This window comes from Phalacrocorax carbo, chromosome 5, assembly GCF_963921805.1.
Source record: "Phalacrocorax carbo chromosome 5, bPhaCar2.1, whole genome shotgun sequence".
NCBI classification, from domain to species: domain Eukaryota; kingdom Metazoa; phylum Chordata; class Aves; order Suliformes; family Phalacrocoracidae; genus Phalacrocorax; species Phalacrocorax carbo.
Genome location: NC_087517.1, coordinates 52,540,372 through 52,561,904, shown reverse-complemented (window position 1 = coordinate 52,561,904; position 21,533 = coordinate 52,540,372). Strand labels below are relative to the sequence as shown.

The window sequence follows — 21,533 nt, the reverse complement described above, 5'->3', positions numbered from 1 at the left end:
GTGGACTTTGACTTCTGAAACTTCTGTCATTTGTGTATAACATCCCAAGGCAAGCTGTGATCTGCAAAGCAGTGCAATTTTCTAGACTAATCTATCTGGAAACAAAAAACTTTTTCTAAAAGGACCATGTGTTCCTGAACAGCAACGTACAACAGTAGGATTAGCACCACAGAAATAATGTTTAGAGAAAAAATATAAAGTGTCTACAAAACAAAAACCTTCTATAAATAAAGTGGTGATTTTATCTCCTTCCCTCCACCCCTCCCTCCCAGATCAAAAAATCATTCACCTTCTGTTTTTAGTAACACACACATTGCCTTTTGCTTAACATATTGGTGTTGATTCCTGGGAAATGTAGTTTACATGTTTTTTCCCTCCACCGCCACTATAGGGTAGACTCTTCCCAACACCCTTTTCAAAGTGCTATGAACATATCATACACAGCCATTTGTACCTCTGCAGAATAGGACCACTTTCTAGAGAGACCACCTGTTGCTAATACGTGGCAATAAAGCTGCTGCACAAGAAAACAATATAGTGTTTACTTACTTGTTCCCGTTCACCGTGATGCCTGCCTCCTTCACCTCCAAGATCACTCCATCAATGGTGACAGTGAAGTAGATCAGGAAGCTGTTCTTGTCACTGCGCCTGATTTGGATGTTAAAGTCCTGATAGCTGTCATTGCAGTGCGAAGCGAAGACATATGTGCAGGTTCCAGGAAAAGTGAACTTAACATGGTCAAACGTATGAAAGTGGAAGTTACCCCAGGTGGCACATTCACTCCTACTGACAGTAGAGACCTGGACTAAAGAAAGAGTCAGGAGGGGAGCTTAGAAATTCACCCCACATGAGCTATATTGTGCTTTTTTTTGTTGATGAAAACCATTAAAGGAGAGATTTTCAAAGGCAAAAATGTTAAGCCTTGGAAGATACTAGCTTGTGGGAAGGAGTTTCATCTTACAGAACTGTTGAAGTCCGTGTCGGAGATACCTCCAATGTGAGCAGATGAACCCAGGCTCCGTTGAAGTTAACAGTGAGTGGCAGAAGAGGTTCAGCTTCCCTACCTTACATATCTGCCTAGGAAGAAGATGCTCCATGACCGCATGTTTCTCTCCATTGTCTATAAATGTTGCTGAGGGGTGCCAATGTAGACGGCACCCCATAGCATTTACACTGTAGATATCTGAAGTGAAGTGAGTGGAATCCCACCCTGTTGCCTAAATCTCATTCCTACTTTTGAAATCCTGCTTCTTAACACAGGCAAGACTTTGGTCCAAAGTCTCGAATTGAGTCCCTTCCAGGAGATATCACAGGTGGAATGACTCCAGCAAAATGGCAGCTGCTGATCTCAGCAATAGAGGCTGCCACCAGCTTCAGCAGTCAGCTCAGAGCTACTTGTTTTTCATCTCAACCAAAACTCATGTCTTGGACCTCTGAGTTGTACCTCTGTCAAAGGTATTGATGCATACTTTAAGAGCATATAACACATCACTTCAGGCAGTTTTCATACTACTGAACTGCACAAAGCCAATATGAATCACCTTGAATTAAATAAGATATGCCTGCTACAAAATGCTTTTAGCATTTCTTCTAGGCCCATCTGAAAGAATGACAAATGAAAATGGGCAAATTTCTTTGTGTTGTTTATGTAGCACATTTGGGAAAATCAACATAGCAACTTCCATCACAGATCAAATCAAAATCAGTCGCTAATGTACCCAGTGAACTCTAAAATACTATAAAATATTCCTACCTAAGAATCAGCAGGGGAACACTGAAAGATTCAGATCTTGATGTTAGAAATGTGCAACACAAGTTCAAGTGCCAAGAAGTCCTTATAGAAAGAGCTTTTTAAAGGGACTGTAATTTGTCACAGGTGTTTGCAGCACTAAAGTGGATTAGGGTAGGAGTAGGGTAATTTGGAACTTTTCTACACAATAATGAGGGGAAATTAGAAAGTTTGTCTATTCTTGATAGTTGCTAGAATTACTAAGACAGCAATAACTGTCACATCAATTGTTTTTGTATTAAGCAACTGGGAACAGTGTAAGACATTCAAAACCAAACCAGGAGGTAACAGTGCAGCAGACCACAAAAAATGTGATTACTCCTAATGCAGTATTTCATACTGGTCAATCAAGTCTAGCAGGCATTATGTCTATAAAGAATATATGTGAAATGTGTGAAATGTGTGTCACCATTTTTTTATGATGCAAACTATATCCAGAGAGTCTCCTCTTTAAGATTAGTCACTTAGGACATAAAACAGTTGATAAACTACCTAGTAGTGAAAGAAAAAAGTAAAATAATTAAATGGGTGATGCTAAGGATGAAAATGTACAATGTTAAATGGTATCTGGCATGCCTACAGCTCTTACACGAATATGCTACACATTTTCTTTTGACAACTCTATTTTTCATCTATGAAGAGCAATACGTGAGTAAATAATCTGAAAATTAGATATTTTTCTTACCTATCTGAACTGGTTCTTTGCCTTTGCAACAAATCCAGATTAGGCAGAAGATCCAAAATGACCTCCCCCTTTTTATTTCCATCTTGCCATGAAGCAGTAACTTGAAAATCCTTCCAGGGAAGTGTTTTTTCCTTGGCTTATAGGCAGATTTTTATAGTCCAGGAATTTGGCGTGAGAACAAAACATTGATGGCAGGGTCCTGAAAGGTGGAGCTTCATCCAGTTTTCTTTCAGTGGTTCATGTTTAGCACTGAGCAGCCTCTTGTCTTTCAGAGAAGACAGGTAACCAGTTCACTTTTGTTTTCTGTGGAGAGAGAGAACTATCCTTTTCTTATTTACTTTTTTTAATATAGGTCTTCTCAACCCCCACTCCTACAGTGTCACTTTTTCTTTGGCAACAGTAGTTTTTCTTTTTCATAGCATCTGATTAATAACAAGCAATCATTGCCCTCTTTCAGAGCTTTCCTCTGGCTTGCACATCAGCACAGTCCCCCAGCTCAAGAAAAAGTGTCTGTTGCCTCTTCTAGCTTGATGGTGACTTCCAAATGTTAGGGCAAAAAATATTGTAAGGTCAGGCATCATGTATTATTTATTTAGAACAAAAACTTTTGGCAGGACGGCAATGTTCTTTAAGAAGTGTATCCAAAATATCATACAAAAAAGGCCAGAGATTAACTGCTTCAACAGACTAGGAACTATATTAGTCCACAAAGTCCAAACTTCTCACTTCTACTGCACAAATGGGATTTAATTGCACCAGTCAGACATGGGAAGTTAATTTATCTTTTATACACACAGAGGTGGTGGTTTCTCCAAACAGCACAGGGGACCAGTGCCCCAAGTCCACCAAAATGTAGACTACAATTCATTCCTTCATCTCCTAAATTGTGCTGCTGGAAGAGGGTCCCTTGGTGTTAGAGTGCTTTAATACCCTATCACGTACCCATAAAAAATCCAGTGGGCTCAATCATGAGCTCATCTATGTTCCGCTGTAGGACAGTTCTTAGACACTCTGTCACAGATGTTTGATGTCAGTAATTTTAGGGTCTCTTTTAGAGATCTATTTGCTCTGTTGGCACAAGCTGACCTAGCACTTCTTCACCTTATCTGTGCCATGGGGGAACTGCCTCTGACACAGAGGAAGCCTCTCTCCCCTAGTCCCAGCAAATCAAACACAGGTAACAGACATTCCCACAATTCCAACTGCTCTATGCTCCTTTGAGAATACAGTAATGCCAGAATGATTGCCAGTAGTAAATGGGCACAAATACAGTTTAAAGTGGACTGGACTTAAGTTTCACCCTTGTTGCAAGTCCTTAGGTCAAGTCTGTCCATGGACTCACTAAGCAATATGCATGCCCTTTTATCTGGTTAGCAGACAGTAAGCTGGTCCTTGAGAATTGTGTCTTGCTCATTGCTTTACCAAGCTTTCTGGCATTTACAAAGCTAAGTGTCCTAGACCTGGCCCACTGCTTCCTTCAGCTGTTCCCCCTATACAGTTATGAGTCACTTCCTAAGTGGGTTACAGAATTGCAGGTGCAAATGTCTGCCAGATAAAGATTTGCTGCTGCTGTTGCTTTTAAGAAAATCCTGCACTAGCAGGCAAGCGCATTGTGCAGTACATGAAACATGAGTTCATGTTACCCCTTTCCCACTGTCCATGCTCCATTAATTCCATTGTCAGTCTCACTTGAGGCAGGGCACTACTGGAAGGTAATGTCTGTTCTTGAAGCCCTGCCATTTTGGCTGAAATACAGAACCAACAGACTTTATGGCACCAGTGATGGAAGTAATAGGCTTCTGCTGCTTTTCCTTTTAATCACAGTATATTTTTTCCTGCTGATCTCCATCCAAAATTACAGAGTAAACCAGCAGAATATCTAGTAGATAAACCAATCCACAAGAATATGACGTTGTAGATAAGAGGATGGTCTGATATTGAATACAGTGTAATAGTAACACTCAAGTTCAGCAGATTCCCATGGTAACTTTCAAATTGAGTTCTTGTTCAGGCCAAAGAGCAGGTGTGGGGAAGGGCTGTGAAGCCCAAGAGAAAAAGCACATAGGTCAGTAGACCAGACACTGACAAAGAGAGCTTAGTTGAGGATAAAGGTGGAAAGCTGAAACCCATTAATTTTCCCAAATCAAAGCTAGTGTCAAAATCCACATGTGGAACCTGCTGATATAGAGTCCCTTTTCTTTTAAATCATTGTCCTCTCTCTTTCTCACCCAGGCAATCAAGGTTTCATTCATACTGATATGAGAGCAGAAAGAAGAATAGGACTCCAGGAGTATGATTTCTGACCTTAGAAAAAAATCCCTTTATTCCCAGTGGGCAGCACAAGAGCAGCAGGAACCACATACAAACTACTTGCCAAAGATACCCTTCAGGCTGGAGTAGTCCTTAGATGACAAAGACATGGTGGGGCTGACCACCACAAATCCCAGCCCTTTGTCTTCTACATGTGGTATGGTTCAGGGTCCTGCCAGGGTGGGCAGGAGAGATGAGCTAAGGTATGGTTTCCCCTGCAAGCCCCGCTTAGTACTTAGGAGCCTGGGAAGAACATGAACAACATCTTAAAACTGTGTCCAAAGAACAGACAGAATAAAAATAATAATTCATTGAACCAACGTCCACAATTGCTCCACTCAGCAGAGGAAGTAATACCAGTCATCTGGGATCCTCCCCTGAGAAAAGCAAGAACTTGCTACTCAGAGAAACAGGAAACCCAGTCCTCTTGCTCTGTACCTAGTAATTTTCTTACCTCTGCTTATCTGCTCTGTCATTTTTGCCATTCCTTTGCGATTTCTTGGGGAGCAGAGTTCCTGTCAGTGACTAACCAGAGCTTCTGCTTCTGGCTTCTCCGCAGAGAGTGCTGGCTATACTCCTTAGAAATCACTGGATGCTTCAATCCCCTGCAATGATTTCAGGGCCACTGACAGGGGAAGGATATCTGCATTCAATTAAGTTTTTATATTCAAGTGTGGCAACACTGAGGTTTTCAGAAGAAATACATAGTAGCTTTTCAGAAGGAAATTGAGACTGACAGGGAGCTTGCAAATATGTTGATCACTTACCACTGAATCATTACTACTGCAGGCACACAAGTTATAACTATTCCCCCAGTAGTGACATACTGGGCTTAATAACTCTTCCTTTTATTGGGCCCTGTGGCATAAGAGGCCTTCACTCTGCTGCAGCTGTATTAGCAAAAAGAACAATTCCCCTTGGCCCTTTTACAGCCCATTTCATGGATCATTTGCCTTTAAAGGGTATGTGATTTTAGTAAATACAATAGGTAAATATTAACTTGGCTCCTTTATCACCACTGACTCACAGGAGATAAACCATCATGAAGCTAATGTAATACACCAGTGACCTACGTCTCATATTTTTGATACAAACTTGTTAAAGAGGCACTGAAATTGGGGGCATCTGGTGGATTAATGCCATTCATAGCCAGCCACCATACTGGGGCCTGGATGTTGCATTTGTATCACAGCCTCCTGTCAAAAGGTGATCCCATACATACTCTAAAGCATTAAGGCTACAAAGACTTCTATAACACACCATCTTGGGTCAGTCCAAGCACTGTGGGTGTTCAGTCTGGAAATCCTCTAATATTCTAGTTCATTTCAGGCAAAGCTGTTACTGCTTCTTAAAATGTGAATCCACTATAAAATGGTGTTTTACAAGCACTGACTAGATAATAACTCTAGAGAAATGCTGTGTACTTCATTAACAAGGTAATGTTAGCTAGGAAAATAATTAATTTGTATTTGGTGTCAAGCTGTCTTGTGCCCATAATCCACATGATAAAAACGTCTGAAGTGAATCAGGCAAAATATTTTACATAACTGATTGTTACACTATTTTGCACATTCTAAATTGCAAGAAGAATTCAAGAACAACATGAACTATATTTTTATCCTTGGTATAATTGCATAGACTTTAGGAAATTCACATCAAAGATTTATTTGATCCATCAGGTTTGGTTCTACCATATAGTTTGAAATGGCTGACAGTAAGTATAAGGTTATCTGTAACAGGCAGAGGAAAAGAAGGAATGGATCTCTGTCATTAATTGTCAATTAAAATACATGAAGAATGCCTTCAGAATTTTAATTTTGATAGGTGGTCATTGGGTGTTTTCTTACATTTTGCCTTAGAATGAACACAAAGTTCCTTAACCTCTGATCTTGCCATAGGGTTCCTTGACTTTTCCTGAACTAATTAAGGGCATTAGTTACTCCTGTTTGCAAGGAATCAGTTCAGCTGCTTGTTTCCGGTTTTTGGTTTTTTTTTTAAGATTATGTAGATCTTTCAAAATCCACATACAAGGGGTAATCACATGGCTGATTGGTGTTTGTGCACACAGGTCTCATTGACCTATTGGCACTTCCTCACTTACTTAAGAAAGACTCCCTGCACAGAAAGCCATCTCACCAGGTTGGGCCCTGGAGCTTTTTCTACTTGAACAATTTTTCTTTAAACAACCTTCCTGGTGAAAAACATGGAGCAGCGGAACAAAGGGAACCCAGGGCCCCACGTGGGGAAGGGTATTATCATTCTGCTTTAAGAATTAGGGCTTCATGGGTTTCAGGCTAGAGCAGATTCTACCCCTCTTTTTAAAAGGAATTTCTTATTTCATGGATGCCAAGACAATTCAGAAGAGGCCTTAACAGTGTAGAGTCAGTAACCTCACAGTGTAAACTTAAGTAACTAAATACTTAATATTGAAGTCTGTATAACTCTTAAATTACATTAAATTACATACCCAGTAACCACATCCACCATGACTGAAAATTACTGCAAGCCAAAAGAAAGGTAGAGAAATGGGGCAGAGAACATGTTGAGGTGAGAAGCTAAGCAACCTTGGCCTGTTTTTTTTCCTAAATTTGACTTACACTATGTCCCAATGAAGGACCTGATCTAAAATTTTGTCAGAGCATTTCTACTGGGCTTATGAGTTTGTGATCCTTCCAACATGAAGCATGATATTTCACAGTAAGCATATAACTTTTCTCTGTCACCCAAGTTTCAGAGCTTGCCTTGTCTTGAACACTGTAGCCACTTAAAACCAAAGCAATTCTGTAGGTGGCTGAATACCAATTTTTCTTTTAAATTCAAATGACTACCCAGAAAGAGGAAAAACAAGACAAATGGGGCCACTGTCTCCCCAGGCCTCTGCTTAGCATTTTGTAGAAGTTAGAATTAGCCACCCAATAGCTAGCTGCTCTAAGTGTACCGTGTTTAGCTCAGGCTTCTTGTGTTTTTAAGAAGAATGAGTGTACAGCTCCCACAGATGCTGCAAACAAACTGCAAGAAGTGCTCAGCTACACTAGTCCAAAGGGACAGACTATTGAAATTCCACTGCTGTGTCAGGTAACAGGCACTGTGTAAAGCCAAGTTCCTCGATCACAAATTTCTGCTACCTTTTGTTACTGCTTAAGAGAGCTGCATAAAGCAAAGATGCTCCTTCCCAAATGCAGCTCTGACATACTTTCTACTTGACTTCTGCTAAATAGGATGGTTGTATGTATGTTGCTTTACTTATTATTAAGTTTCTTCTCCGCCTTGATCCCCATGTACCTGCTAGTCTTTGCACGATTTGAAAATCTGTGATGCTTCTATTATCATTAGGTCAGACTGAGTTTAATGGACTTGATATGGTCACGTGGTAGCTTCTTCTATGTAGGAAGACCAGCATTTGTGTGACTAACAGAATTAGGGCTTCATGAGTTGCCCTTCTGCTTAGCCTTCAAAGCAAATAAGGTTTTCACCTGTCAAATATACCACATAATATGACCAGGAACAAATTTCCAGTGTAATTCTTACAAGCTATTCTTTGTAAGAGTAATTGCTTATCCCTGGAAGATCCGTGGTTTCCTGAAACTAAGGAAGCTCAACGGCAGTTGGGAGAACAAATTTCTTTGCCAAAATGGACAGGAAGCTAGCCAAAAACATAGCAAAAGGTGACACAAAGACTCTTCTCTCTTTAAACCAGCGGAAAGATGTTCTTATAAGGAAGTTGTTGCACTGAAGCAATATCAAAAATACATTATGAGTTCTACCATATTTGGTGAGTTGTCTTAAAGTCTTGGAATAAGGAAAAAATTACAGTGGTGTTTTCACTGTTCTAGAGGTGTTTGTGAAAGGAATTCAAGCATTTTACATAAGAATGCTGAAACACTGGAACATTAAAGGACATCCAGTGTGAACATATCAGATTTTAAAAGGGTGATGCTGAAAAAGAGCTTCCAGGACTTTCAACATTAGTGATGCGAATATGGTTTACGTAGCCTGGTTGAAAGTTAGTCTGGGAGGTTGCCAGTCAACTGGTTGTTTGTGGTAGCCTGAAAAGATTGAGTTAATTTAGGAAATTTGGCCTAAGAAGAGGGCTGCTTAACTTGAAAAGCTGGTTCTGCCTTAAAAAACCTATCCCTCAAAGTTTCTGCTGGGAGATGGAATTTCAGAAATTTTATATCAATGTTACAGTTACTTAAATGTATTTCAGTTTCATGGGACCTAAAGTTCTCAAGAATTCTCTTTCCTATGATTTTAGAATTTGTAAGTCTATTCCTGCCTCAATTCCCAGTATCTCAGTTTGCTTTGCTATACAAGGTCAAACAGTGTGTAACAAGCACAGCAACTACATGATTATTTGCTTAGGGCTTTGCCTTTCTTGAAGTCCTTTCACTGATGTTTATGGGCAGAGTTGCATGTGCTTAGTTCAGTGAAGTGTGGTTTAGCAAAGTATGGTGCAACAGCAAACATATTGAAAATTTTATCTTACCGTTTCTCTCCTACAGCACAAAATGCTAGTGTTATAATACAGAGTTACGTCACTAAACAAGGTAGTTATTAGATCAGAAATCCCTACCTTTTATTATTTTGGGGAGGGTTCTTGGTTTGCCTGTGGCTTTTTTCCCCTCTTCTGAATCCCATCTGCCTCACCTCAGATAGAAGCAGTGATTTTTCCATATTGCTAACAAGCATTTTCCTTTCTGCCTCTGGTGTTCTCAAAACACTTGTCCAGTAACGGTTCATAAAACATCTGTGCTCACTTTATCAGCAAATCTTCTGAGAACTCTTTTTTAACTCCAGATGAAAGTTCTCACTGTATTACTGTAGAGTCATATGAACAACATTGAGTTTCCAGTGCATCTCCAGTAAATTAGGAAGAAATCATCTGAGCTTCAACTTTCTTGGAGAAGACTACAACTAGGAATGAAACCCATGCACTTCCACAAATAAGGTGCATGCCACAATCACCTTGCTTCCAGGGAAGCATGTAACCTTACCGTAAGAAAGGCTCAGGGTGCATTTAATGGAATACTTCTGTGTATACGCCCAAAATGGCCCACAATGCAACAGGACGATGGGTTTTACTTTTTGCTTATTAGACCGGCCAAGTATGTCAAGAGCTGCACGGGAAGCTCTCAGCTGTGGTGCTTTTTACTCGTGTGGCAAAAGCACCCTCCCTGAGCTGCAGCAAACCCACTCAGGTTTGCTCCAGCGTTTGGCAGTGGTCTCCTACAGCTAGCTCTATGCTGTGAGAAGCTTCCTGTTAGACTGCAGCTGCCTGAGGAGGATTTGCTTGAGCTTCCAGCTGCCTTGGAAGAGCCTGCACCTAAGGGAAGGACTCAGAATCATAGCCTCTGGCAACCAAGACAATAATTATACTACAGGTAAATCCCAGCTCCAGCCTGTACTTGGAAATTTCAGACTGCCTGTATCTGCTCTTCCTTCCCTTAAGGAAAGCAGCAATAAGGCCATGATATTTTGTTTGTTTGTTTACCAGAATGTCCAAGCAGGTTCAAGCACTTCTTTGAGGGCCTCAGGGACATGTTCAAACCCCAGGCTTAGAGGAACTGTGCTCAGATCTTGCATAGGGACAATGTGACAAAGTGAGGCCAAACCAAGCAGCTCTTGGAGAGCAAGAGCTAGGACCGTAGCTTTTGGTGCCTTCAAGGTTGTGTGGCTAGAAGTCTCTCTTGCCTCCCAAGTTTCAAGGCGAAATAAAACTGCTAGGTAACTGGAGATGAACATAAAGAAACAAACCAAAAATAAGCCCTTTGCCACAGTGGAAGTGGGAGGTTAGACAGAAAGTCTAAGAGGAGATAAACACAGGCCTCAGGCATGGAGACATGACAGTGTTTTAGCCACTCTGCCACCCAGCTGAACTCTGCTGGGGCTCTTGCTACTGCTCCTGTCTTGCTGAACTCCAGAAGACACAGAAATTCCTGGAGAATGGAGTCATTCTTGGAGGACAGAGGGAGTCAAGCCCATTCCCTTCCAGCACCAATATTTTTCTTTATGAAGCTGTGAGTGCCCCTTGCAGTAGGTCCTGCCTGAAAGACTATGGGATCAGAAGGTTCCACCATCTCTTCTGAACTCCTGAAGAGCTAACATTGCCTTCTGAGAGATTTCTTTGGTTTGTCCCCTGGGTTTTCCAGATGAATCTCTGCTTGTGACCTATAGACCTAACAGCTCTTGCTTAAGAAAAAAATGCTCCATGGGATTAGGTAGGACAGGTTTCCATTTACTTCCAACACGGTTGTGGGAAGGAGCAAAAGTGCTGTTCACTGCCACTACTATTGTCTTTGTAGGGATACACAGTTAAAGGTTCTTTCCTTCTTTTCTCTCCAAAAGACTATCTGTGGATTTCTCTGCTGGAAAAATATTAATCTGTCCAATTTTGTCATCAAGTTCCAATGGGAATACAAGTGCAAACTGAACTGCAAAGTTCTAAGGTGACTATGAGTGCAGAAAGGGGCAGAGGTTTGACATGTACAGTTTGACCTGGAACTGCCAAGGTCTTGTAAATAAGAATTTTCTGAGAGTGCCTGCTAGGGAGCCTGCTTATGGGCAACACTGACCCAGCACCAAAAATGAAGGGGCCACTATAATCCAGAGCACTGTAAAGAACACTATCCTGTACATGCATGCAAATTCCTGTCAGAATAGCTTTTTATTCAGTGCTTACTAAAAGCATACAAGTGTCTGTGGGGAAACAGTGGCATTCATTCTTCTCAGAGGTAAAACCCTCTACTTGATGAAGTACGAACTCTCTTTTGGAGGCAGCTTGCTTTTTTGTGTCTGAAGTAATTTTACATTCTTAGCCATAGACTGCCCTGCGGTGGTGAAGCCAAAATCTGCAGCCTTACTTATACATGGGATCTTTTAACTTCCTTATTTAGAAGTACTTTGCCCATCGCTAGAAGGGACAGAAAGAGCCCATGCAAACTACAGAACAAACAAATGAAAAAATGAAGCAAGGGAGATTTTAGTGTTCAGTGTAAATACAGCATACAGCAAAATGCCACTACTGATTTGGAATATTTTATCTCTTTCATAGGAAGCAAGGAAGATTAGAACACACCTTCAGAATCTGTTTGTCTCTAGAAGCTATTTGCTGACTTCAGCCAAATTTAACTGCAAAAATTAAGATCTCAAAGACAGCTAAATGTCAACAAATTTTGAGAAAAGTGGTTTTTGCCATCAACTCAAGGAAAAGTATGGCTGTAGTGTCAGCACAGAAATTGTTAGACAGCAAAGAATCCCCAGAGAAGAGTGACTTTGTAAATGCCCCAGGAGATTGTGATCCCATGTAGATGCCCCTCTCAGTCACATCTCACAATGAACCTAGAGATAGAAATCCTTAGAAACCCATACTAAAGCAGAAACCAGGTTTCATTAGTCCTGAAGTTTACTTTGTAAACTGTTGATACTTCCTTCTTCTTAGATCAGCTACCTCTTCCCCTCCACAGAAATTATCTCTCTAATCATACTATTCTCAAGATGCAAAACTTCTACAGTTTCATTTTCTGTGCATTCCTACCAGTGTCTTCGTTCTAAGCTGCAACACATTTGGCAGGGCTAGTAATAGCACAAAATGGTGCCACCAATTCTTTAGGTACCAAAGACCCTTGTATTCAGGTTGGCTGTGGCTCAAGCAGTTACTTTAGGTCCTCAGAAGGGTAAAGCACAATTAGTGTTCATTAACAGACAAAATAAAACCAAAAGCATTTTTCACACACATCAGAAGGTATGGATTACCCTCATTGTACTTCAGATGATTCAAGAGACATGTCCATCTCTTAGCTAACCTCCTTTAGCTCCCTTACAGTAAGATCAGATAAACAGGCACTTTAGAATGCAATTCAGCTAAGCTCCTTTGGATATGTACTTTGCTGTGAGATGAATGTCAAAAATGGCTATTTCTCTCCATTTCCTGTAGAGGAAGCCTAGGATTACTAGCTCAGAGATGGACATCTGTTTTGAAAATGTTGGAATTTGGAGACCTCTTACTATAATACTAACTATACATCCCTCAAGCACTGTGATTGAACTTCATATTCTCATAGCTGAGGGACAAATTTCTCAGTGAAAATACACAATTGTGATGAACTGAGACAGTTCTAACATACACAGCCCTGCTAAAATGAGAGCTGGTGCTGAACTAGAAGTTTCTCCAAGTCATCTGAATCACTTCATGATGCATTTTTTATCTTTGGCTTTGTTCTGGCAGACAGCATCAACTTCTGCCCCACCTTATATGTTGGGTCCTCCAGATAGTACCTTCTGATATTTCAGTTTTTAAGAAGCCAGAAATAGATAGCCCCAAAAATTTAAGAAACATGTCATCTAACTTCCTATAATTTGAAAAAGAACTTTTCTTCTCTTTTAAAACTCAGGCTTATCAAAAGAGTATGTGAATAAGTACAAAACCCATGTTTTCTGAAATGTGCTTTTAATCATTCAGAGAAAATATGCTGATTATAAAAGGACCAAAAAGGCTGTACACTGGGAAGAATACAAATTTGTGTTCTTATTTTGTGCACAAATAAATAGAGCACTGTTAAAAATAATCAGAAAACAAACAGGATACAGTAACCGGGAAAAGCGAAGTCCAAAAGTAGTCAAGGAAGATGAGAATGGTGCATAGTCCTTTTAAGTGAATGCTGCTAGGGCTTTTCCCCTTCATTTTGATGTTAAGCTGATGGCTCTCTTGATACGGTTCAGAGTGCTCACCTTGTCATTTTCTTCTGTGTTCTGCAACTCATTGGATTGTGAGCTGCATTCAGTGTCATGACAGCTGCAGCTTTCCACGTATATATACTTATGTGAAATTGAATGCCCAGTGGGGCATTTCAGTTCCACATCCCTCACAGTAGTACTTGATTCCCTGCAGCAGGAACAGCTGTGCTCCATAGAATTGGCCTCAGCAGAGTATCTGTTAATATGGAAAATGGCAACATTACTCTGTGCCAGAAGCCCACATGCAGAGGAGAGGATGAAATTAGGTACAGAACTCCCATGAGAATGTTGGAATAATATGTAGAAGAGCCATAGTTGTGGCTAATGAAAGTGATAAGCTCAGCTGACAGAGCAGTGGTTATAGCAATATACTCTTAAAATTCATTGCATTTGCTGAGATTTTTTTTCCTGGTAAAACAATTAGTATCGAAGTCCTAGTAAAAAACCCCAGTGAGTTCTAGGAGTTCAGCTTCCTTAGATTCTTCTCATCATCCCAGTGCTGATGGGTGTTAAACACACCAGATGAACAGTTAAGGGCAGGCAAAGCCCTGACCTGAGTAAGAAAACTGCATAGACAAGTGGCTACAATGCCATCTACAATGACATCATATCAATCAACTGGCTACAAGGGCTACAATTGCATCATGTGAATCAAAGTATATCCCAAACCAGGCAGTGTTAACAGGAAGGGGAAGCAGCAGCTCTTTCTGTTCCTATCTCACAGTAAAGTATTTTTTGCAGCCTTGCGTTCATCAGCTTCCCAAGCACCATTCCTAACCTACAGAATCTGTCAATATCAGGCTATAAACTGTGTCAAGATCCATCTTTTTCTTGCATTTGTGTGCAGAGGCAACCACAGCAACACTCTAACGTATTTCAAAATACTAATAAGCCCACTGGCTAATCAGGGTTCAATCTGAGACTAAAGATCAGTTTTCTCCCATGTAAGGTGTCCTGTGGCATATCCAGTGATAGGCAGAAAACAACAGTTTCTGTGGGGAGTTAGAATTATGTTTTTCCAGTGTTTTAATAGCTCAGTACCAGGTGTCCTATTAGCCACTTTCTTACAGTCACTTTCTTGTGGATTCTCTCATTCCAGAGATAAATGCAGAGTGAAACTAGTCTACTAACACCACCCCTAAAGCATTTGTTTTCTCATTTCTTTACTGGATGAAAACTGTGGATGTTTGAATCTTCCTTTAAAAGGTATATGTGTATTTCATTTTAGATGTTAATTATTGAGAATCAACCTTTCAGCTTACGAGCATCAGGTCTGGCTGCTTTCTGGGCTCATTCTCATACAGGAAATAATCCTTGTTCTTTTGTGATGATTTCTAGCCAAGGTGGTCTAACACAAATGACAGACCAGCCAGCTCTTAATGGATGAATAGATCTTATCATAGCTGTCTCAATACCAAGGCAATTTAATACACTTTCCTGCTTTGTATTAAGATCAGTCAACTCTTCAGTTACAGATTTCATGATTTTGTGCCCATGATTTAGGGAGCTGATAGTTTTAGGTCGTCTACCAATATGTACTCTACCTATTTATTGTTCCTTTTATATAAACAATCTCAGTGCCAGCAGAATCCAAACCTCATTGTCCAATCAGTTTACTTACTGTGAGAAGGTTCCACATGTTCCCTCACATTCAGTCATGATAACTCTGTCCACAGAACGGCAGCCATTATAGACAATAAAGTCTTTTCTTTGACGGACAGAGCACGCTGTGTGACTATCCAGAGGTGCACCTACAGAGAAGGATCAGAAAACACTGTCAGTGAAACAGCTCCAGAAATTCCTTGCAGTTCAGCATTCTCTGGGCTTCTCTAGTGCACTAAAGGATTGCCTTATGTGGTCTTTCTACTTCACTTTAAACTTTCTCAGAGAGATCAGACAATGAATGTTTGGAATAACAAACATAAATATAAAACTAAAATATATCATATTAACGTAAATATAAAAGTATCTATACTTACAGGTTTTGCAACAACCATTAGGTAAGAATGTAACAGTTCCCTAAAATAACAAAGAAACAGGAAAAATATTATTTTCTTTCTCTGTATTAAAGAGGTTTTAGTAACTGAGGAGAGGCCAATAACTGAGCACAGCAATTCCTGAATGGCTGGAAATAACCAGCGAAAACCAATAACCAGCACTGATCTGAATAAACAAAGATAATGGTCTCTTCCAGACTTGAAATCTATCAATTTACAAAGGACTCTGGAAATAAAGATAATGCTTTGAAGGAAGTCTACAGTTAACAGGATGCAATCAATTCTAAAAGCTGTTCTCTCAGAGAGTTTCTATATTTGAATGGGGAGTATGCATGGTGTTACTGGCAGCCTACTGACTGAAAAGCTTGCATTTCTGTAATATTCAAGGAAACATGGTTCTTGTTCAGACAGGACCCCGCACAAAGCAGTCAATGAGGACTTTGTATCTCAGTGCTGACGAGTGTTTTGGCTACTGAGAGACAACTGCTAGTTATAAGCCTTGAGCTCTCACCCAGATATTTTATACAGTCTACTGGTCTGTGCATGGATGCAGCAGAAACTTTCACCCTTGGGACCAAAAAACTTTGGTGAAAGGTCATCAGAGCTTAATATGTCTGTTGTTGTTAGCTACATGGCTGACCTAAACTGAAGTAATCTATGCATTGAGGAGAGGGTAAGTTTTCCATATTTACTTACAGGTTTGCATCTGTCTTCATTGAATGCTGGGCAAGTAATTTCAGATACGGAAGAGATAAACTGGTTGTGGATATTTACACAGCTATAAATGGTGCAGTTGTTGTAAGGATCATTTTTAAACTCTCCAGGCTGCAAGCAAAGTACAAAATGTAATAAGGAAAGCTGAAGGGAACTTGGACAGAAAGTTTCCTGTCATCTGGCAATGATGTTCCTCTTGTTTCCCAGTCAATTATTTTTAGGTTAACAGCCATTGTGGATACAGATTATTACATTTATTTCAGTATGCTATATGTGGAGAGAATTTTCAGTTTTACAGGGGATTTCCCTTGGAAAAGAAAAATCCCTCTAAAGTATGTGGAATGCATTAGAGTTATTAACAAAATCATCCATGCCAATGGATTTTGCCTAGGGAAAGCTAAACTGTTATATAGTAATCAAGAACAATCCTAAACTTTCACCCTACAGGGGCAATAAAATTGTTTCATACACAGGCTTTAGTAGTGTTTTTCAGTACACAGAAATCGCATAATACAGAAAAGCCGAAGCTTCCAGACATGGCATGAAATACCCTTCCAATGGTATTGGATTTGTCATTCCAGGAAGAGCCTTCCAGAAAATTTTATTTCATGAGTCCTTCCTTCAGGAAAAAAAGTGTAGCTAGGTTTTGCTTCAGGTGAGCCTCTGACCTTCCAGGTGCAAACTTACACTAAGCCTTATCTCTGAGAAGGAGATGTTCCCTCTCTGAAAGGAGGAACTTTAGAAATTTGGTAGAGATGTAAGATGTGGAGCATACTTACTTTCAAGATGAGGTCAGAACTGTTTGCTGTATGTATAACACACTTGGTCTGCACACATCTTCCACAACATTCACCTTTCACTGGTTGACGTTCATATCCCTACATATTAAAATTAATTAAAAATGAAAGCAGTATGATAGATTTATTTTTGAGAAATAAATGAAACTTGAATTAAAAAGATTCTGATAGATTCTGAAATAAAATCAACCCATTAACTAATTATACATTGAAGCACACTCTAGATTTGTGCCTTTCTGTGCTTTTCTGTGTTCCAACCGAACAGAAGACAAGTAATAAAAAACAGGCTACAGATGGAACAAATTAAAGTACTATAGCAAGTATGCCTAATAATTAAATATCACTCCATGAAGTGCTCTACAGAAATTTCCCAGCTAATCCTCCCAATTTGAGCTGAATGTTACACAGTCAAGCTTCATGCAACAGATTGCTCAAGGACAGTTGGTGTCCACGCTGGAGTTGGTCTCTGGACTTCTGCTCCCTGTCCTTTGCTTATACCACTTATTGATTAAACTGCTTTTCATGTACATGGGTATTTTGGTGTGGGTTTGTTTTGTTTGTTTTTTGGTTTTTATGCTTGCACTTACTGGTTGACAATATGTGTTGCATGGAATATGTTCACATGAGATGATATTCAGTTGAGTGCTGACGTTAACTTCATTAGTGCAGAAACAATTCTGACACTTGTCAACGAAGACTGAGGAATTAGGCTATCAATGTAAAAAAAAGTTTCATATATCAATGAGTTTTGACATGACAGACATTTCTTAATTTCCAAAAAATCTATAAAGCCAGCAATGGAAAAAGAAGCAATCATAAACACTGTTGAATAGTTTGGCTAGCCATTTATGAAGACTACATTTTAAATGCTGAATTTGATTTAATGTGTGTCTTTATTGAAGTCCTATATAGCAATGATAAACTCAGATATTAAAAGGACAGGTGACATAAAAATATCAGCAATAAAACAATTACTAGACCCAACTGAATTTATTAGGAATCTGTCTATTTAGAATAATAGCTATTTAAAAATCTTTCCATTTTTGAAAGCAGAGTCTTATAACTACCATAACATGTTGACAGTAAATGTGGGCTGACTTCTTAGAATGCATGCACACTTAACTCTAAACCCAAATCTCTGTGTGATATTGACATACAAACATATCTTTCATCTCTTTCATACACAGCAACCTTTTCAGAAAAGATTTAGGCATTGTGAAATTGATGAACTCCTGACAGGGTTTTGAAAATTTCTAAAATATTAATTGTACTAGATAAACATCCTCATAACACTTCTGATAAAGTATACTAACTGGTCTTTTAAGCATTTTCAGAAGACTTTTGAAATAGGAACTTACCAAGAACTCAGCATTCTGGTGTACGCAAACCCTCTTGGGAACTGTTAACAAGCAAGGAGGTAGGTGGTTACATAGGGAGGAAAAAAGAAAGATCTTCACCCCACTCTGGTCAAACTTACTTCTTCCACAAGGAATCACAAGGCATACGGTCAAATACAATGGTTATTCCCAATTTCTGGTAGCATATATGACATACATAAAGTATAAGAACAAATACTGCATGGGCAAAAAGCGTGGAAGATTTGGCCCTATAAACACAGTCCAGTTCATAGTCAACTCATGTCCACTTAACAGGTACAAATAGTTCCTTGTTTCAACTACCAAGAACTGCATGCAACTGCTTTACAGTTGCTTTACAAAGCAGACTTTGTAAAGCTGTCTTCTACTGGGGATGCTTACAGGGACATTTTGCTAGATTAAGCTGACACCATAGTCCCAGTTAATTCTTTACCTGTTCCTACATGTACTTACAACCAGGAGAATCGAACTTGAGCCACCTGAGCTATATCTGATTTTTAGTTATTCATCATAATCATAGCAATAGTAACTGATGTCAATATTAGTCTCCAGAATCTGACTGTGTTTATTATTTCCTTCAATAGGCTATTGCACACAGTCTTACTAAGTGTGATGCTAAATCATGTAAAATATAATGCTAATCATTTTAATATATTTCCAAGGGACTTACCACACTGGTACACAGGGCAGCACTGACCACTGGGAATATGAGAGTGAACTTCAAATCCCATGGTACACTTGATGGCTTTAGTTGTGCACAAGCTTGTATTGCATTCTGAAAAAAAAAAGGAATAAGCCAGAAAGTACATGGCTACTAGAAATAGGCATATATCAAAGCAGTTGTGATAGACTCTCCATTGCCAGGAAACAGTCCAGATCCTCTCCAATGAAAAAAAAATTGCACTAGTTTATGCAACTTTTTCTATTGTGTAATTACCAAGTGTTAAAAAAGTATCACAGTCCTTTGCAGTGTATAGTGGACAACTGTTACTCTCTCCAAGGTTGTAGGCAACAGCCGCAAAACGAAAACCCACATAGAATTCCTATCTGCATTTTACTTGAATAAAATGTGGTCCTGGACTCAAGGACTATAGATTCAGCCATGTTGAGTCACACAATTGTAAATTCAGTTATGCTGAGTCATTGCAATATTAAAATGTATTTTCCCTACCACTGGGCAAGCTGATTTTAAAAAGCATGACGAAAGGTCCTATTTTGTGACTTCCTGCTGCAGGTCTCTGGTGCTAACTAGTTCCGTTTTCTTTTCCTTTCTCTTCCTAAAAGGTAAAGAAAGACTAGAAACAAAAGTATAAACTCACTGCAGGTGGCAATGGGACAGCAGGGGTCATCAGAGTTGACTTCATTGACCTCATAGAAGCCTTCTCCATCACAACTGGTCTTATTTTGTTTGGCACATGCGTGAGGCTCACATAAAATGCCACTTCCACCTTCCAGGCAAATACAGTCCTTACAGTCTACTGTAAACTTTTCCCCAAACTGTCATTAAAGAAAATAAAGTGAGTGGTTGCATAGTTACCAATTAAAATTACAGAAGTAAAAACAGGAATGAAAAGCTGAGAGACCACAAAAGAAGACTGCACCAATGGAGACCTCTCTCCTCTCCTCACCCCCAGCCACTACGTGAAATACAAGAGCATATGGCAGCATACCTCTCTTGGTACATTATCCACTCCAACACAGCCTGTGAATATATAAAAATAAATTTCCATTACCACTCATATAACAGTAGACATGTCATATGAGCACTGCATATAGTCAGATCTATGTTGCATACATGAGAAGGAAACAACAAAGAGGAAACAAATGTGCATCCAAGTGAAGCAGTAAAACTCACCACAGGTTTTCACACAGACATCTACACCAGAGTCATACAGCATTGTTCCATTAGGACAGAAACAGCCTTCCACTTGTTTAGTTGAAGTTTCGTTTTGTTGACTGTATGAGACAAAATGTTCAGAAGGACACCATTACTGTCGTAGGCACACAGAGGAAGATTATGCCAGATACAGTGGCAAATGAACTGCACATTTACAATTTAGGGATTTCCAGTGTTCATGTTTGGTAAGACCAAAAAACATAAACAGTACAGGCACCCAGATTTAGGACCAAGAGAACAGTGGTACCAAATTTTACAGTCAATTTAAGACACAATAGGATGTATATTTCTCTCATTCATCTATGCATTAGACATGACTGAAGAGTTGTACGAACTATAACTACCAGTGAAGGAATTATTTACCTTGATTTGCAGGTTATCTCTTTAATAGGACCACATGCTCTGTATTCTTTATCTGAGGGGCATTTATAAGCTGGAAGGGGAGAATAAAAAGGAGGAAGAGCTCAGTAGCAATATCATATAAAAGCCCCATGACCTTATGCCAAGAAATTAAATACTGACTACTCATTTTCCTATGTATGTTTGGCAATCTTGAGCAGCAAAGAGAAAAAAAACCCAGATATCAGACTCACGTTTCTGAATGGAGTTATTTTATGCAGTTGTAATGGTTTTAGCTGGGATAGAGTTAATTTTCTTCACTCTAGCTGGCATAGTGCTGTGCTTTGAACTTAGCATGAAAAACAATGTTGAGATAACACACAGATGTTTGGGCTGTTGCTGGGTAGCGCTTGTATTAGAGTCAAGGACATTTCTAGCTTCCCATGCTCTGCTGGGTGCACAAGAAGCCGGGAGGGGAGGGGGCACAGCTAAGAGAGCTGATTCAAACTGACCAAAGGGATATTCCATATCATGTAACGTCATGCCCAGTGTGTTAACTGGGAGGAGCTGGCCAGGGAGGGAGGCAGCAATCATGGCTCAGGGACAGGCAGCATTGGTCAGTGGGTGGTGAGTGGTTGTATCGTTTGTGTTTCTGTGGGTTTTTTTCCTTTTTTTTTCCCCCTTCCTTTTCCATTTTATTATGTTAACATTATTGACATTATTATCATAATAATTATTATAATTATTATTTTATTGTCATCATTAAACTGTGCTTATCTAAACCCACAAGTTCTTTTGCTCTTCCGATTCTCTTCCCCATCCCACAGGGGTGGGGGGGAGTGAGCGAGCAGCTGCGTGGTGTTTAGTTGCCAGCTGAGGCTGAACCATGACAGCAG

At 39.7% G+C, this 21,533-nt stretch overlaps 2 protein-coding genes across 2 annotated transcripts in view; both read right to left on the bottom strand.

The window, feature by feature from the left end:
- Nucleotides 1-2,556, bottom strand: part of LOC104044366 (mucin-5B) — a 44,090-nt gene extending 41,534 nt beyond the window's left edge. Inside the window, exons 1-2 of the mRNA XM_009504182.2 lie at nt 2,475-2,556; nt 550-805 (exon numbers count right to left, since the gene is read on the bottom strand). Of these exons, the coding sequence (XP_009502477.2) occupies nt 550-805; nt 2,475-2,556 (338 nt within the window). The remainder of the gene's footprint in view (nt 1-549; nt 806-2,474) is intronic.
- A 10,701-nt stretch (nt 2,557-13,257) lies between these two features.
- The window catches only part of MUC2 (mucin 2, oligomeric mucus/gel-forming), a 51,938-nt gene continuing 43,662 nt past the window's right edge, over nt 13,258-21,533 (bottom strand). The window contains exons 41-52 of the mRNA XM_064453259.1: nt 20,662-20,731; nt 20,257-20,357; nt 20,072-20,103; nt 19,721-19,898; nt 19,072-19,176; nt 18,384-18,424; nt 17,613-17,735; nt 17,008-17,106; nt 16,211-16,339; nt 15,497-15,536; nt 15,139-15,268; nt 13,258-13,713 (exon numbers count right to left, since the gene is read on the bottom strand). Coding sequence (XP_064309329.1) covers nt 13,461-13,713; nt 15,139-15,268; nt 15,497-15,536; nt 16,211-16,339; nt 17,008-17,106; nt 17,613-17,735; nt 18,384-18,424; nt 19,072-19,176; nt 19,721-19,898; nt 20,072-20,103; nt 20,257-20,357; nt 20,662-20,731 — 1,301 coding nt within the window. The 3' untranslated portion in view covers nt 13,258-13,460. The remainder of the gene's footprint in view (nt 13,714-15,138; nt 15,269-15,496; nt 15,537-16,210; nt 16,340-17,007; nt 17,107-17,612; nt 17,736-18,383; nt 18,425-19,071; nt 19,177-19,720; nt 19,899-20,071; nt 20,104-20,256; nt 20,358-20,661; nt 20,732-21,533) is intronic.